The 17,516-nt window shown below is 41.0% G+C and overlaps 1 protein-coding gene across 10 annotated transcripts in view; it reads right to left on the minus strand.

Moving 5' to 3' along the window:
• SYTL5 (synaptotagmin like 5) overlaps positions 1-17,516 on the minus strand; it is a 138,214-nt gene that overhangs the window by 62,565 nt on the left and 58,133 nt on the right. For 9 of the 10 annotated variants that reach the window (XM_075196444.1, XM_075196446.1, XM_075196445.1 and 6 more), the window contains exon 2: positions 989-1,335. In XM_075196444.1, coding sequence (XP_075052545.1) covers positions 989-1,107 — 119 coding nt within the window. In that variant the 5' untranslated portion in view covers positions 1,108-1,335. Of the gene's footprint in view, positions 1-988; positions 1,336-12,485; positions 12,617-17,516 lie in introns of those variants that run through there. The other variant, XM_075196439.1, reaches the window with a different exon arrangement.

The raw sequence follows: 17,516 nt of genomic DNA on the forward strand, positions 1-17,516 counted from the left end.
AAAATGGAACACTAGTTTTGCTATTCTAATGACCAAACTGAGTTTACAACTGACAAATACCATCTGAATCTGCAGTGCTATAAACCAGTCTGAGAATTGCTCATTATGACCAAAGTTAGCACTGGTGTGATTATTCACTACATGATGCCATGATATATATACATACATACATATATACACATATATACATATATATATATATATATATATATACAGTCAGCGCCGGTGCTAGGGTCCTTGGCGCCTAAGGCACAGTGTGAAAATCGGCGCCCCCCCTTTAAAAATCGGCGCCCCCCTGTCAAAATTGGCGCTGCGCTTCCCTCCCCTCAGTTCCCCATGTCTTTCTTTAACTTACCTGCATGAAGCTGCTCCTCTCTGCTCTGTCTTCTCCCCTCCACTCACAGACACTGTCGGGCCGTGATGATGACATCGTCACGGCCTGTCACTGTCAGTGAGCGGAGGGGAGGAGACAGAGCAGAGAGGAGCAGCTTCATGCAGGTAAGATTCATAGCCCCTTCCCTCCTCTCCTCCCTGTGGATTTCCATTTTAAATGACCATAGTCATTTTTTTTTAATTTCGAGGTGCCCTGCAGAGCCCGGCGCCCTAGGCAATTGCCTAACCTTGCCTAATGGGAGCGTCGGGCCTATATACAGTATATACAGACACACACACATATATATATATATATATATATATATATAAAATGTGCTATACAAGTACTAGAACCCTCTCCTGCGATGTTACTGTTACACACTATTACTTCCTGCTTGTTAGCGTATTCAAGTAACACCTACAGAGGCTGAGGCATTGCAGCTATACCCAGGGAAACTTACCGTTCTGCTAATGTGAGCATTAACAATAAATTATACATCTAACTTGGACTAAAATTTTAATATACATAGCATGGAAAACATTGTAGCACTTTCCTTAAAATCCACTGAAAATAATGCACAGTGTCTTATGTCAAATAAACGGGGATTGAACTTACCTTACTCTTTTATCTTCTACTTTCTTTAAGTTATCATCTCTCTGTAACACAGCCAAAATAGCCTCCCTCTCTTGATCCAGCAAGAAGGAAAAGTTGAGTATTTCTGCGTTTCTAGACATAGTTAATTACTATCAATTGGAAGAGAACTGAACTTTTTCGTTTCCCAACAGAATTTTGGTGATTAGCCTCATTACCAAGAATAAATAATCAAAAGTATTGCATTTGAGAAGTGGCACTTGCAGTGGTCTTTTCACTTATTTCTTGAACAGGTTTATAGTCACAGGAGTCAGACTGTATTTTATGGCTGTAGGTCCATAAGCAATGCAAAATCTTCATTGTTATCCAAACTGAAAATTAAATGAAAGGATGACTTGTAACTATGCAATATAAAATACAAATAATTTTACAATTATAATTATGAATCAAATAGTGACCATGCAAGAGAGACTGGAATGCTGCAAGTGTTGCATGTGTATTTATAGCATACTTATCAACTTTTTACTTTTTCCCTCTGGAAGATCCTAGAAGGGAGGTGAAATGTGAGGACGGAAGGGGTAGGACACAATGAATTGCGTCATTTTGGCTGCCCCGCAATGCTAGAATGTGAAGGTGTCATTTTGTTGAGAGGGAGCAATGCCAAAATGACGTGATTCACTGCAAATCGCATCATGAAGGCTCCCATCCCTTCACAAGGAAGTGGGCAGAAGTGGGAGAATAGCCTGCTCTCTCAGGTGTCCAGGAGACCTACCCGGAATTCGGGATTCTCCCGGACATTCCGAGAGAGTGGGCAGGTATGATTTATAGTTCTTTCATTTAAACAGAGGCACTCCAACCACTAAGGTCCGACTTTGTTTTATGGACCTCTGCCTCCTACAAAATAAAAACACTTTTCCTAGAACATTCTGATCATCTGATTGTCAACAGTATTTTCGACATACTTAACTTACTTGTCATACCTTGCTTCTGAAAGATCTAAAAAGAACAGGTGGGTGGGGCTTTTAAGTGGGCAGAGCAGATTTCACTGTGTAGCTCTGTAATGCAATTTACATCATCGTGGAATGTCCCTGCCCACCTTATGTAAGTCTTGACTTTCTAATAGTGTAGACACTATGGGGTATATTTACTAAACTGCGGGTTTGAAAAAGTGGAGATGTTGCCAATAGCACCCAATCAGATTCTAGCTGTCATTTTGTAGAATGTACTAAATAAATGATAACTAGAATCCGATTGGTTGCTATAGGAAACATCTCCACTTTTTTAAACCCGCAGTTTAGTAAATATACCCCTATGACTTTCTATCCAACCTAGTTCAAAACAGGAGATACATGGAAAAGACTAACAGAAAAGCGCTCACGTTCTGAGAAAATGTTGTGTTGCCCACAGGAGCCAATCAGATTCTGTCTGTCATATTTATAATGCAGGTTAGCAAATGAAACAAAACATATGATTGCTTGCTCTAGTTTACAGCACATTTTCTTTACAATTACTATTGAAACACCGTGGAAAGCACAGAATTTTGACCAGGGAGATCCAACTTTGCCTTTCATCAAAATATTAATATTATTTGCACATAAATAAATACTCTAATCTCTACAAATACTACATATAGGATATACAGCTGATATTATATATGTTGTGCTCAGGAAAAACTGACAATTTACATTGCCCTGCAAATCAGAGGGTGAGCAATTGCTAGAAAAATGGCAGTGCAATAAGCTTTTATATTCTAAAGAGCAAGGCTGGTCTTTGAGGGAGGTTCCAGGCACATACGCCTCCCCCAATATGGGCTGACGATAGTGAGACCATTTTTTTTTTTTTTTTTAAAGTGACCAGATACTAGTGCTAAGTACCAACTTTTCTTCTCAGAGCATAACTCTGTAATAATTACTGTTTGATTCCAAATCACGGTACCTTAACCAACAACAAAATAGAAACTTTATAGAGATACCTTGCATTATGTAAAAAACAAATAATAAAAAAGAAATATTAAGACATGCATGGTAATGAGGTATGCTAAGGAAATATCTGTGAAGTTCTATCTTTCTAGCAATAGTACAGCACATAAAACCATTATAGTGAGTAGAAAAATTTCAAGTATGTTTAGTAGGTGTGGGTGGTAGTGCAAACACAATATTTCTTAGAAGGAAGTTTAAGTACATATTACTTTAAGTATGACAACATTACTCTGTAATATATAATATGGTTTGTGAGGCTCAACCAGCTGTATGTAAACAAATGCAACTATATAGAAAAAGTATAAAAGACCAGGAGTAACTGGTTCCGCCTAACTGAATGTAAAGATAAAAATGTAACTGCACTACATATTTTACACTCAGAGGAATATAAACTGGGAAGTCGTCATAGATAGATGAAGGCAAAGACAGCAAACCTGCATAAAATATGTACCATTGTGAATTAATCAAATAAAGCAATATTCGTGCCATATGTACAGCTGGGTCCGGAAATATTTGGACAGTGACACAATTTTCATAATGTTTGCTCTGTACTCCACCACAATGGATTTGAAACAAAAACATGGGCAGCACGGTGGCTAAGTGGTTAGCACTTCTGCTTCACAGCACTGGGGTCATGAGTTCAATTCCCAGCCATAGCCTTATCTGTGTGGAGTTTGTATGTTCTCCCTGTGTTTGCGTGGGTTTCCTCCGGGTGCTCCGGTTTCCTCCCACACTCCAAAAATATACTGGTAGGTTAATTGGCTGCTATCAAAATTGACCCTAGTCTCTCCCTCTATGTCTGTGTGAATGTTAGGGAATTTAGACTGTAAGCTCCATTGGGGCAGGGACTGATGTGAGTGAGTTCTCTGTACAGCGCCGCGGAATCAGTGGCGCTATATAAATAAATGGTGATGATGATGATGATGGAGATGCAATTGAAGTGCAGACTTTCAGCTTTACTTCAAGGGGTTGAACACAGTGGAGGAACTACCATTGGTGCAGTGCACAGGGGGCCGTACAGGTAATGGGGCCTGCTGCATGGCAGATGCAGAGGGTTGGTGGCCCCGGTTCCATCCTCCAAGCCTACCTGAACTGGGGCCCACAGCTCAATAGTTCCGCCTCTGGTTGAACAAATATATCATATGATACTTTTAGGTATAGCAACCATTTTTATACACAGTCCTCTATTTTCAGGGGCTCCAATGTAATTGGACAACTTAACATAATCATAAATAAAATGTTCATTTTCAATACTTTGTATGACTGCCTGAAGTCTGGAAACCATGGACATCACCAAATGCTGGCTTTCCTCCTTTGGTATGCCTTGCCAGGCCTTTACTGTAGCTGTCTTCACCTGTTTGTGGGTCTTTCTGTCTTTAGTTTTGTCTTCAAATGTGAAATGCATTGTAGAATATTCCACTACTTTGCCTAAAAAAAGTCCTGGGGCTCAGACCTGGTCTTAACCTCCACCCTCCATCATCCCCCACCTCTCCCCTTTCCCAAGTCCTCACTACTGCATACAGCACCACACTCTCCAACATCCCTTTAAGGCTCTTCACAGTTATATTGTTGCGAAATTCATCTACCTGTTTATGTTTTTTAACCGGCCCAAGTGGACTTGTTCTTGTTACTCTGTTATCCAATTCACAAAGTAACTTGGTGTTGCATTCTTGGGCTACAGTTGTTTACCTGTCTACTGTGTGACAAAATCTACATATAAACAATTTTAAAATAAAGAAATATAAAAAAACTCCTGGGGTGTTTTCACAATATGTTTTTATTCATTGTCCATCTGTAATGTGAAGCACCGTCCAATCAACCTTGCTAAATTTGGCTGAGCAGACAGTATATCACTATATGGTTCAAAAATTTACATCATCGATGATCTGAAACATACCACATCATCAATAAACACTAGTGTCCAGGTGCCATTGGAAGCCATACACATACTCATGCCATGACACTGCCTCCACCACTGTTTTACAGATGATGTGGTAGTGGAGGCAGTGTAAAGGCATGGGCATATGTATGGTTTCCAATGGCACCGGGTCACTAATGTTTCAGATCATGAGCATATCCAAGCCTTATCCATACTTTTTTCTTCCCATCATTCTGGTACAGGTTGATCTTAGTTTCATTGGTCCAAAAGATTGTTGTTCCAGAACTGGTCTGGCTTTTTTAGATTTTTTTTTTACAAAATCTAATCTGGTCTTTCTGTTCTCAAGGCTTATGAATAGTTTACACCTTGTTGTGAAAATTCTGTATTTGCTCACGTGAAGTCTTCTCTTAATGGTAGACTTGGATAATGATATGCCTACCTCCTGTAGAGTGTTATTCATTTGGCTTGATGTTGTGCAGAAGTAAAAAAAAAAATTTCTTTACAAGGCAAAGGATCCTCTACCACTGTTGTCTTCCATGGATGTCCAGGCCATTGTGTTGCCGAGCTCAACAGAGCATTCTTTTTTACTCAGAATGCACCAAATTTGGCAACTCCTAAGGCTCCTGCTATCTCTCTGATTGCCTTGAGAGCTCTTTGGACTGCATGTTGTTGGTTCATAGTAACAGCTTCCAAATGCCACACTTGAAATCAACTCCAGAACATTTTCCAGCTTAATTGACAAAGAAATAACAAAGGAATAGCCCACACCTGTCCATAAAACAGCTTTTGAGTCAATATTCCAATCACTTTGTGTCCCTTGAAAAAGGGGGCGGGGGCTACAAATTAATCAGCTGTAAAACCTAAACAATTTCTCCAATATGGATGTGAATATCCTCAAATTAAAGCTAAAAGTCTGTACTTTAGGTCCATATTCATTCTATAACTGTGAGCTGAATATGTTTTGGTAAACAGCTAAAATGTAAAAAATTGTGTCCATGTCCAAATATATATGGACCTAACTGTAGAAAAAAAGGACGTTTTTGGGTTTTTTTATTTTGGAGCTAAGGGGTGACACATAGGGAGGTATCTGAGCTGCTGCTTTGTTTTGAGATTTCTTATTTATAAAACAAAAGCAACATTTAAAATGTCAGTCAAAGGAATTGACTTATTTAAACAAAACATTTTAAATATATTTGGAACATAGCACATATTTTAAAAGGGTAAGAAGCCTCCAGCCACATTACAATATTTATCGCTATAACTGGACAGCAGCAGGAGATAGCACGTGAACTGCTCACATCACACATGTTTAAGCTCTAAAATAGCCCGAAATCTAAAATACAAATTGATCCAGTATAAGAATTCATATTGTAGCTAATATCATCACCATTTATTTATATAGCGCCACTGATTCCGCAGCGCTGTACAGAGAACTCGTTCACATCAGTCGCTGCCCCATTGGAGCTTACAGTCTAAATTCCCTAACACACACACATACAGACAGAGAGAGACTAGGGCCAATTTTGATAGCAGCCAATTAACCTACTAGTATGTTTTTGGAGTGTGGGAGGAAACAAACGCAATCGCAAGGAGAACATACAAACTCCAAACAGATAAGGTCATGTTCAGGAATTGAACTCATGACCCCAGTGTTGTGAGGCAGAAGTGCTAACCACTTAGCCACCGTGCTATGATGTATAATACTGTTAATGCAGAAGGAGGAATAGTGCCATAGAAATGAAGATAATTTGATAAATGCAAAACAAGTGAATATGTAGCACATTTAATTTTGTACCTATTTCACCCCTGGGAGAACAACAAGGACCATGCCCACTTTTCTCTTTTACAAATATGCACTTTGTAAGTCCATTGGGAATTTGCATGCCAGCAAAAGTACAAATGTCACTTCGAAGTCATACCTACTATTATATTTGAACCACCCTCTAAATTACTTACAGCATTCACATGTTACTCCTAAAATCGCTGGAACATTATTAAAGTCTTGATCATGACAGTAAAGAGATCTTGGCTCTGTTTTTAATACACATCACATTTGAATGTGTTTATTACATTTGTATTTGAATACAGAATAAATGTGCAGAAAAGCATTCCACAGAAAGTAATGATCCCGATCTGCCTCACCTCTGAACATGTGTATAAATAAAGTTGTTTTGTTATCAAATATACAGATCTGTGGCTACCAGTAGCTGCAAAAATGCCCCCACATTTGCAATCTCCACTCCTTGAAGCTCATATCTGATATCACATCACAAAATCTCAATTACATGTGTGAATAGTGTGATGCACTTTATTGTGCCTTGCCCACATTAAGCCAGGAAATTCCTGATCGGCCTAGATCCCAGTATAAGAAGCTATATTTTGCATTCCCTCAAGCCTCTACCTATGGGCACCTTATTACATACCACCCAACACAAAATCGAGATTAAAAAAAGCCCTACCCTGATCGGTACAAACTCCACCCAGAAACGTCCACTTCATGCCCACAAACAACCGCTTTGTGGCGAAACTCCATCTGGTTTTGTAAACCCCACCCGTTACAGCTCTTCAATCTTGTGAGTTGGGCGTCATGTGCGAATCCATAAAAAAAAAAGAATAATACACCCTTCCCTCCAGCCTCCCTCCCTCGCCACTGCCCACCACACACATTTGTGCTTCTGTGTTTTCATAAATGACAATTAATGTGAAACAAAAATCAAGTAATGCAGATGTGAGCACATGCTAAACAAGGTTATTGTTTCTATGAGGGGCTTACCAAATCTAGAAAAAAATACCGGGTGGCAAAGTATGCCCATATGTATACACACACATAGGAACCTAGGGGGTAAATTTATCAAGCTGTGAGTTTCCGGTGGATTTGCAAAGTGGAGATGTTGCCTATAGCAACCAATCAGATTTTAGTCATCTTTTATGTATTCCTGTTTTAAGCCATCTAATACCCATAAAAAAAGAGAAAACCAATACAATAAGCTACGAAATGAAAGTCATATATCTTCTAAAAAAAATAATTTGCTTACTTAGACTTAGAAATAAAAACATTATTTCCAGGGAAGCCAACAGAAAATTGCATACTGTGAGGAATAAGGTCAAATCCTTTATAATAATTATTTTGCTGTAATTAAAAAAAAAACAAAAAACAAGACATCATGAAGTAATGAACGAGCATACTGAATGACTTAAGCACATGCCAATAAATGTTAAAATATGTGACCCATCATGTAGTGTTACTACCTTTTACATTACAAAGCTATTAAACATAATTTAATTAAATACTTACTTATACTTGGATACAGAAAAAATGGGCTTATTTTGCACAATCAGGCATCTCAAAATCAGGCATTCCTAAGCCACAGAGGGCAGTAAGAGGAGCCCTGATTGTGTTAGCCCCGGAGAAATACCCTCATATTAAGAAGGGGGGCTGTCATTGCAACAGTTACACCCAATGAGGGAAATGTTTTAAGAGAGCTGTGTGTTCAGCAAACTAAAAAGTAGTTGCCAGCATCAGCATCGCTATGATGGATGGTCCCTGATATTTGGGAATATGGTATGTACGGCAGCAGGTGGAGAGTCCCCTTGAAAATTGCTCCCATACCGAGTCGTAGCCACGCTGCAGTTACACAGCAAAGCTAGAAGTTGTGCAACAGGGCCCCTGGGGTAGGGGGTTGTGTGCACGTATGGAGGTTCGTCCATGGATATTGCATTAGTACAAGTGGGGGAGTGCAAGAACCTCTAACACATTCCAAGCGTGTACTGAAATAAAATGTGCGCTTATCTTTTATGAGATGGTCTGGAGCCCAACATTTATGCGGTTTTGCACTCCACCACTAGTGTCCACTCCAAGAATTTTTGTTTTAAACACCTGACTATTCAGGTAATCCTCATTTCACGGATGCCACACCCATGCCATAGCTGGAGCTGCAGAGAGTGGAGTACAACACTACATCATGGCACCTCAAGTGACCACACAGCACCAGTAAGGGTTTCACACAGCAATGTGAGGAATAGAGCTACATATTTACATTGTTGCACTCAGAACAAACACAGTAGAGGTCAGGATGCATAAACCTTCCACTTGAAGCTAGTGTTGAGCAGAATAGAATGTAGATCAGAAGGGACTTTAGAATGGATCAAAAATCCCTTTTAAGATAGCAAGGGCCTTTCAGGACAACACAATGAGAATGCATAACATATGACAATAAAAAAATAAATAGTGCAAGATCCTTTCTGCTCCATCATCCATTCTTCATACAGACTGCTATCACTAACAGTGTGGAGATTCACCAGTTTTCTCAGGCAAGAGCTACCCATGAAAAGCCTACCCTGGGCTTTCGGTACTACTGCACATGTGTGAGCCCAGTGGCAGAACAGCCATTGGTGCGGCAGGTGCCATGCACCAGGGCCAATGGAAATAATGGGGCCCGCTGCATGGCAGATGCAGAGGGTCTGGGGCTCTGGTTCCCTCCTCCTTGCACCGTGGCCCACAGCTCGCTAGTTCTGCCTCTGTGTGAGCCGGCTGTGTCGCACATGCACATCCCTGGAGACTGGCCGGGCGAAGTGGTAAGGTAAGCCTTACTGCTCCTGGCCAGTATCACTCAACTGCCCCAGCGATATTTTCTTAATAAACTGATTTACTATCACTGCAATAGCCTAACCACCGTAGATTAATATATAGGCTCCTTAGTGTCTGTTTTTCAAATTCACTGAAACCAAAGCAGTGATTTAAAATCTGTACACGATATGCTAAATTAGAAGGTTGTGCACCATTGCTAATATAACTAAAAAATATAACACAATGCCCACAACTTTTCAATTAGTTATATGTGGTAGTGTGTATTACTGCCAATAAGAAGCATCTACGTAATTTACAGACACTTGGGGAGAATGGGGCTTACCATGACTTGTATGAAATGATTATAATAAGTCTAGCCAACCATTGAGTATAGTAAACCTCATAGTAATCTCTGCTTCTGATTGGTAAGTGTAATACACTTCAGATATCTCCATGATAGAAGTTCACACCAATACAAATAGCTATGAAATAACAATTTTGCCAGAATTTGCTCACACTTGGCCTCATTCATCAAGAAGCGTAAAATGTACGCAATGTGCATTCTTTAAAAAAATGGTCATACATCGGGTATATGCACATCCGTATTCAACAAGGAGCGGATCAGTTTAGAAGATTCAGAATATTAACCAGTACTTGGCAATTCCCATTCATGGTGGCAAGTGTTGCAACAGAGAGTGAAGACAAAGCGTCCTTGGATCTTCTAAACTGTAAGTGCGGCACTTGACACCACAAATGCTAACTAAGGGCTAGATTTACTAAGCTGCGGGTTTGAAAAAGTGGGGATGTTGCCTATAGCAACCAATCAGATTCTAGCTGTCATTTTGTAGAAAGTACTAAATAAATGAAAGCTAGAATCTGATTGGTTGCTATAGGTAACATCCCCACTTTTTGAAACCCACAGCTTAGTAAATCTAGCCCTAAGTCTTTTGATGTGAAGTGTCAAATGTCTGTTCTGACCTGAAAGCCCGACAGGGAGCCGCTACCTGTATCCTGGTTAAAGTGAAAGGAAATCTTTGATCAATGTGATTTAGGATATCACAGATTACTGAAAATTTTGTTACGTTTAAATCCATGTTTGAGGAAACACACTGCATCCTGATACTAAAAATAACTCAGACTTACCCCCTGCAAGGCTGTGTCCAAAACTGTATAAAACAGCACTGGTACCTTAAACCAGTGTGAAAGCAAATAAACATCACTTGCTTCAAAGACATACTTGACAACTTCTTCCACGCTGAAATTCCTGTGACCTACAGATTAGACTCAACTCTAATCCTTTCCGGCTGTACTGAGGTTTGGACCCAGCTTTGCGGTACCACCGCTCTGCCCGCTACCCAGCAGCTCTGACAAGTGTGATAGGCCAGAGGGGATCCATCCACAGCAAGCCTGATCTATAGGAAGAAGTCAGGGGTACCAGCCCAGGTACACCAGCAAAGGGGTACCCTAGCAACGACAGTTACCCAGAAGGAACGCGGTTCTGGATGCCGTGAAGGAGTCCAGTGGTGGTAGAATTTGTGAGTCCCTGCTACTGCGGTTATAGGGCGCATTTGGGATAACGAAAGGGAACGGTGGCAAAGTAAGCCCAGCCAGTTCCCAGCAACAACAGACAGGGTGGCATAGGCGGTCCATCCTGTCTCAGATTTAATCAGTCCTGTGTCATGCCAACAGTAAAGCATCCTGAGACCATTCATGTGTGGGGTTGCTACTCAGCCAAGGGAGTGGGCTCACTCACAATTCTGCCTAAGAACACAGCCATGAATAAAAAATGGTACCAAAACATCCTCCAAGAGCAACTTCTCCAAACCATCCAAGAACAGTTTGGTGATGAACAATGCCTTTTCAGCACTATGGAGCACCATGCCATAAGGCAAAAGTGATAACTAAGAGGCTCAGGGATCAAAACATTGATATTTTGGGTCCATGGTGAGGAAACTCCACAAACCTTAATCCCATTGAGAACTTGTGGTCAATCCTCAAGAATCAGCACGGTGGCCTTTGACACTTACGAACTGCTTGTAATTTTCCTTCAGTATAGCATAGCAACATTTGACAAAAAGGACTAAAAATACTGAAGCAGCAAACTTATACTTGTGCCATTCTCAAAACTTTTGGCCACTGTACAGGATGATACAAGCTATATTAGTAGGTATGGAGGATTGTACATACATGAATTGGTCAGCAATCCGATCTAGATTACTATGAAGCACATATATCAAAGAGCGAAAAGCGCTTTCACCAGCGATAGCATTCTTCGTTGCTTTGCCTACAGGGATTACTGCCAGCGACAATAGTGTCATAACCAACGATAAACTTGCTGGCACCAAGTCATGCTGACCAAGGCTTCCCCAAGCCTATTTAATAAATACTCAATATGGTAATAACTTAAAAACATAAAAAAAAAAATAAAAAAAAAATAATTCTTCTCTGAATAAATTATTTTTTAATTCATTAATTTTTACTTTTAAAATAAAACAATAAATAAATCTATTCTGTGGAAGCCAGAGCCCAAACCTGCAAGCTAACGAACACATGCACAATTCTAAAAAGACTGCTGTCACAGCTAAAAAGACTTTAAAAAAATATGACTTATATGATATGAATTGGTTATTGCTACGATAAAAAATAAACAAATAAATAATATGACTTGTTGCCATGATCATTGTTCAAATGATAAATAGACCCCTGTATCTTAAAAAACTAGGGTCCTTATTAACATTATTGAAGGACACATGACACAAACACACAGGTGCTAAGTATTGAAACACACAGGTGCTAAGTATTGAAACACATCAGCAGCAAAAGTGACTCTATGAATCACAGGAATTATTTTACAAACTTATCTTCCTTTTGTTATTTACGATCATGGCAACCTGCTCTATTATTTTGTGATCTCTTCATATTCATCTTAAACCCCTTTCCACCTAATTCATTATCTATGATAAGAAAAATAATTAGTATAAACAATGTACGTAATAGAACTTGCCCACCCACTCATTAAGGAACAGGATTTCAGGATAGAGAAACATACTTTAAATTAGTACTGATATCGCCACAATTATAAGTCATATGTCTTACCTTATGTAGTTCCAATATGTAAAAAGGTATAGATGGAAAACTGTTTTGTGCTTCCTCTTAAGCCCATTATGCCCACTGAAAAGAAACTGTAAGAGTCCACAGATCAATATACAGAAAAACCTGACAAACCAGACTGTCTTGTCCCTGATAGCTGGTGACAATATACACGCCCAGCATACAATGTTTGCCTGCTAGAAAAACAGGCTGTAAACGCCCCTTGCAACATTTTGCTCTGCACTGTGACATGCTACAGACAAGGTGGAATCTGAGAGAAAGTCAAACTGCTCTCATAAAACAAGCATGCCTGCAATGTTCTGAATCCAAACAGATGACAGGTATACTGCACTCTGTTTACACATTTTTTTTTTAACATATTTTTATTAATAAAATTTAACATGAGAATACAAAAATAAAGGGAGAATGGAGGGGAAACATTTCAACGCATGAGTAAACATTCAACATCTGCATATCTAATTCAAGTTGTATATATTAGACCAGCAGTTCCCAAACTGTGCGCCTAGGCTCCCTGGGGTTCCTCGGACAAGGCCAGTGGTAAAAGCAAGACAACAGTTGGGAAAAGTTGCCCCTCACCCATTGAAGGGATCAAATTAACTGACCTATGACCAGCAGGCAACTGGAATATCATTAACAGGGGCGCACGGAGCATTGTTGGGGGGGGGGGGGGTTTCTCCCCGCCGACCGTAAAAAACCCAAAACCACGAGAGAGAGCTGCTGCGCATGGGCAGCAGCTCCGTTTCGCCAGCGCTGTCCTATACAGCAGCCGAGGCGCTGTCTAAGAAGCGTCTGCGGCGGTGCTGTATACAATACAGCACCGCCGCGGACGCTTCTTTGACAGCGCCGTGGCTGCTGTATAGGACAGTGGCCACTTAGTTAGCGCAGGGGGGGGTTTTAGAGATTCAGAAACCTCCCCTGCGTGCGCCACTGATTAACCCTGGACCAATGAAGACCTCAGTAAGTGTTATTTGCATACATAGTAACATTAACAGTGATTTTTTTTCTATACTGAAACTGCATATAAGCAAGATGCTCCCCCAGCTAGATCTCTTAGCCTTATTACAGACAACATGACCATATCTAATCATGGGCCTGGGTGAAGCACTACTTAACATGTAATATATTTGGTTTGTGTTTATACTTTCCTGTTTGATTATAATATCTTTTATTGCTTGATTGTGACATCTTTTATGCATTAGCTTGCTGTAAATCCTGCTATATTTTGCAATTAAATATCTTTATGCGTTGGAACCACAACAATCGCATTGTACAATGATTATTTGTAAGCGTCAAAATTACTTTAATAGAGGCGGTGGTCATTGGCAGAGAGGAGGGGGTGGAAGGATGTGTGGATAGAAAGGAGGTTGGAGATGTAGGGGCGGAAATTTATTCTTCAAAGTGGGGACATGGAATATTAGGGTGCACTCTGTCTGCGGTGAAACAATTTTTTTTTTGGAGCAGGTGGCCTGGCAAGATGCCCCAGAAAGCACAGTGCCCTCCTGCCACACTTAATGGGCTTACCATATTCTGCCAGCCCTGCATCCAGCCATTTCCTACAAGACAAGAGCTGGCAGAGATTGGGTCTGTGGATAGGATGTATTGTACATTATCCCTGCAATGATACTTGCCTACTTTTAGGACCTCCCCTCTGAGAGAACCTGGAGCAGCAGTGGCCAACCTGCGGCTCTTTGAACTTTAAATGTGGCTCCCATTCAGGTAGAGGACCTCATCATGGGGCACCGACAGGGGCAGCTTGGACCACAGCCAGCTGACTCCTGCACAATGCAGGGAGGTCACAGTGTCACAGATTAACTAATCAGTCCTCTGCACTGGCTCCAGCGGCTGTCTGAGCAGGCTGTCTGAGCAGTGTGAGAGGAAAGTAAGGGGAATGTTGTGAGATATGATGAAATGTGGGGAGATCTAAAGGCATATACGGGACATGTTGGGTGGTCTGCTGTAGGATGTGGGGATGTATGATGGCATACAAGGGGCATTTGGGGTGATCTTGTGGCACATAGGGATGCTAATGGGCATGTAAGGGGCATGTGGTGAAATCTCATGGCATGTAGAGAAGTCTATTGACATATAAGGGCCATGTGTGATGGTCTAATATGGCATGTAGGGATGCTGATGTAAGGGGCATGTGAACATATTTGATGGCATGTAAGGGGCAAGTGGGAAGGCCTGAAGGCATGTTGGGAGCTCTGATTAGCCTGCAAGGGGCATTTGGTTAGGTTTGATGACATGTGGGCAGATCTGATGGGTATGTAAGGGGCATGAGAAGAGGTCTGAGAGGCATGCCGGCCATTTATGACTTTTTATTATCACTACTTCAACAGTTTCCTCCACTGTGATTGTGGATGAAGAAGCAACGCTAGCTACTGTGAGAAGAGATTAGTAGTTCTTTCAACCCTCCTCCGCTGGACACAGCAGCGAGTTAAGAGCATTGCAGTGCAGAGCTGTGCTGATGATTACTGTGAACAGTTTGGCAATGTTGGATGTGACGAAACGAGTTTGATAACACTGTAACCATCCTGTACCTCGTTTCTCACATAATGTGGATTATAGCAAGTACTTTTTATAGCCCTTGCTTTTGTTCCCCAGCTCAACAGAATACCACTGCAGTGTCTAATTACATGTGGATAAGGGGACATTTTAGCTCATTGTAAATATATAGTGTATTGTATATTGATGATGTGGCAGTGAGGTTGTTATTAATTTTCCATAAAGTGAAGCCAGGGGGGTTATGTGTAGGGATCATATTGCAGGATACAGGTGAGGGGGAAGGCCAATTAGTATCCATTGTTTTCAACATGACTAGTTCAGACATTTTGTCTAGAGCCCTTCTGTGGAAGTAAAGCTCATCTCCACTCCCCCTCCAACCCCCGATACAGCACCCACTAATGGTTAAGAAGGATAGACTAAGGGGATTGCCCAGGGAGGGGAAAACACTGTGGAAATTAGACCCTAGATATAAGGAGCCACTCCGGGGGGGGGGGGGAGGGGATATTCATTTTGGCACTGGAAGCTGCGGGGTGGCTGGTTTTAGAGTTGCCATCCTCTATCACGAAATACATTGGCAGATCCACGGGTTGTCAAGTCCAGACAGTCAGGTGACTGTAGCTCCTTAAGCTAGTTGGGTAATGAATAGATAATGCGGTAAACCTGCCTGGCATTTATTTAATGTGTGTACACAATATTCTAGTGTTGTTTTTATTACAATAAATGTACTGTTGTTCTTTTCTAAATGCATTTGCCTGAGTGACTAATAAGAACCATAGAAGGTACTGGGTAGGCTTCCCTGGCTTAGGAAGGCACCCGTGGATGGCCAGCCAGGGTGAAGTGGGTAGAATTGGGCCAGAAAACCCGGTATCATCACATTGGATATTTTCTTTTTTGCTTAGCGAGATATTGTAAATTATATTACATTTTCAATGTATGTGCGTATGGTATGTATATGCACACATATTAAAAGTGGCTATTTGCAGTATCTATAGATATTTTTGGGCTCTTAGTCTCTGACTAGCTGGCCATGTCTGTCCTGTAACTCTCCCCTCCGGAAGATCCCAGATGGGAGGTCAAGTGGCATGTGCATTGGTGGTGTTGTGGCGCATCTTTCGCATCATTTTAGCCCCGTCATTAATGAAATTTAGGAGTCAGGGAAAGTAGGCAATCAGGCCTGCAGTGTTAGGACCATATGGGAAAATTAAGCTGAAGACAATTTTATTTTTTAGCTTTTGTATGCAAATAATTTGGTACAGTTACACACAAACAAGTGGTTTGTTGATTTTTATCTCATTACTCCAGTGCCATGTGTCTCTAGTCCTGAACTTGGCACGACTTTCTGACTGAATTAAAATTAATTGATACACAGCATTTTAGTTAATTCATTATGGCCAGCTTAAATCAGTCAGAAAGTCACTGCCAAGTTCAGGAGCAGACTAGTATCTCCCATATGAAATTTTTAAGGATGATGTCTACGCAATAGTTAAATTGCTGCCATGGAGCAATAGATTTCTTCAAGTGAAGGGCTGAAAAGTGTTGGTAAACATATTTTTTTTCCCCAAACTCTCAAACATGCTGAAGATATTACTGAAATATTTTGCAGGGCTTTTGACAGGGAAGGTTTTATAGGCAAATATTGATAAAGAGACCCAGTTTAATTTCATATGAGAAATTCACCCCAACCATTCCCTGATAACCTCTCATCCTGGGGATAGTCTTTCCTCTCTTTTGTATATATTAAATATGCAGTGACTACATCATAAAACAAAAACAAAGAAGTATTTTGGAATATGATAGTTAAGTGAATGCTTGCAAAGAACCGGACCACCGACGAAAAACATAGGCCCCTGTGCTTCTTGAACAACCCCCACCCCCCCCCCATCCCCCCCCCCCCCCCCCCCCCATGATGCATGCACATCCTTGGCAAAAGTGCAGCCTGGAGAAGGGTGACCGAACAGAACAATTGGAAGCCCTCACCTGCCACAATTCTTCTCTTCCTATTATCTGGGTTGGCTAGGGCCATGGATAGGAAGAGCCATATGGAGTTGTGGCTGGTCAACTCATCCATCATCATCATCATCACCATTTATTTATATAGCGCCACTGATTCCGCAGCACTGTACAGAGAACTCTTTCACATCAGTCCCTGCCCCATTGGAGCTTACAGTCTAAATTCACTAATATACACACACACAAAGACAGAGAGAGAGACTAGCCAATTAACATACCAGTATGTTTTTGGAGTGTGGGAGGAAACTGGAGCACCTGGAAGAAACCCACGCAAACAGAGGGAGAACATACAGACTTACCAGAGATAAGATCATGGTTGGGAATTAAACACATGACCCCAGCGCTGTGAGGCAGAAGTGCTAACCACTAAGCCACCGTGCTGCCCAAGGGTCCTGCTGTCCACCACCAACATAATCCACTACAGCAGGACCCTTTGGTACATAATGATTATAATAAAACATATTTTTTCCCCAAACTCTTAAAAATAAGGTAAACATTTTT

This window comes from Mixophyes fleayi, chromosome 2 (assembly GCF_038048845.1).
Source record: "Mixophyes fleayi isolate aMixFle1 chromosome 2, aMixFle1.hap1, whole genome shotgun sequence".
Taxonomy (NCBI): Eukaryota; Metazoa; Chordata; class Amphibia; order Anura; family Limnodynastidae; genus Mixophyes; species Mixophyes fleayi.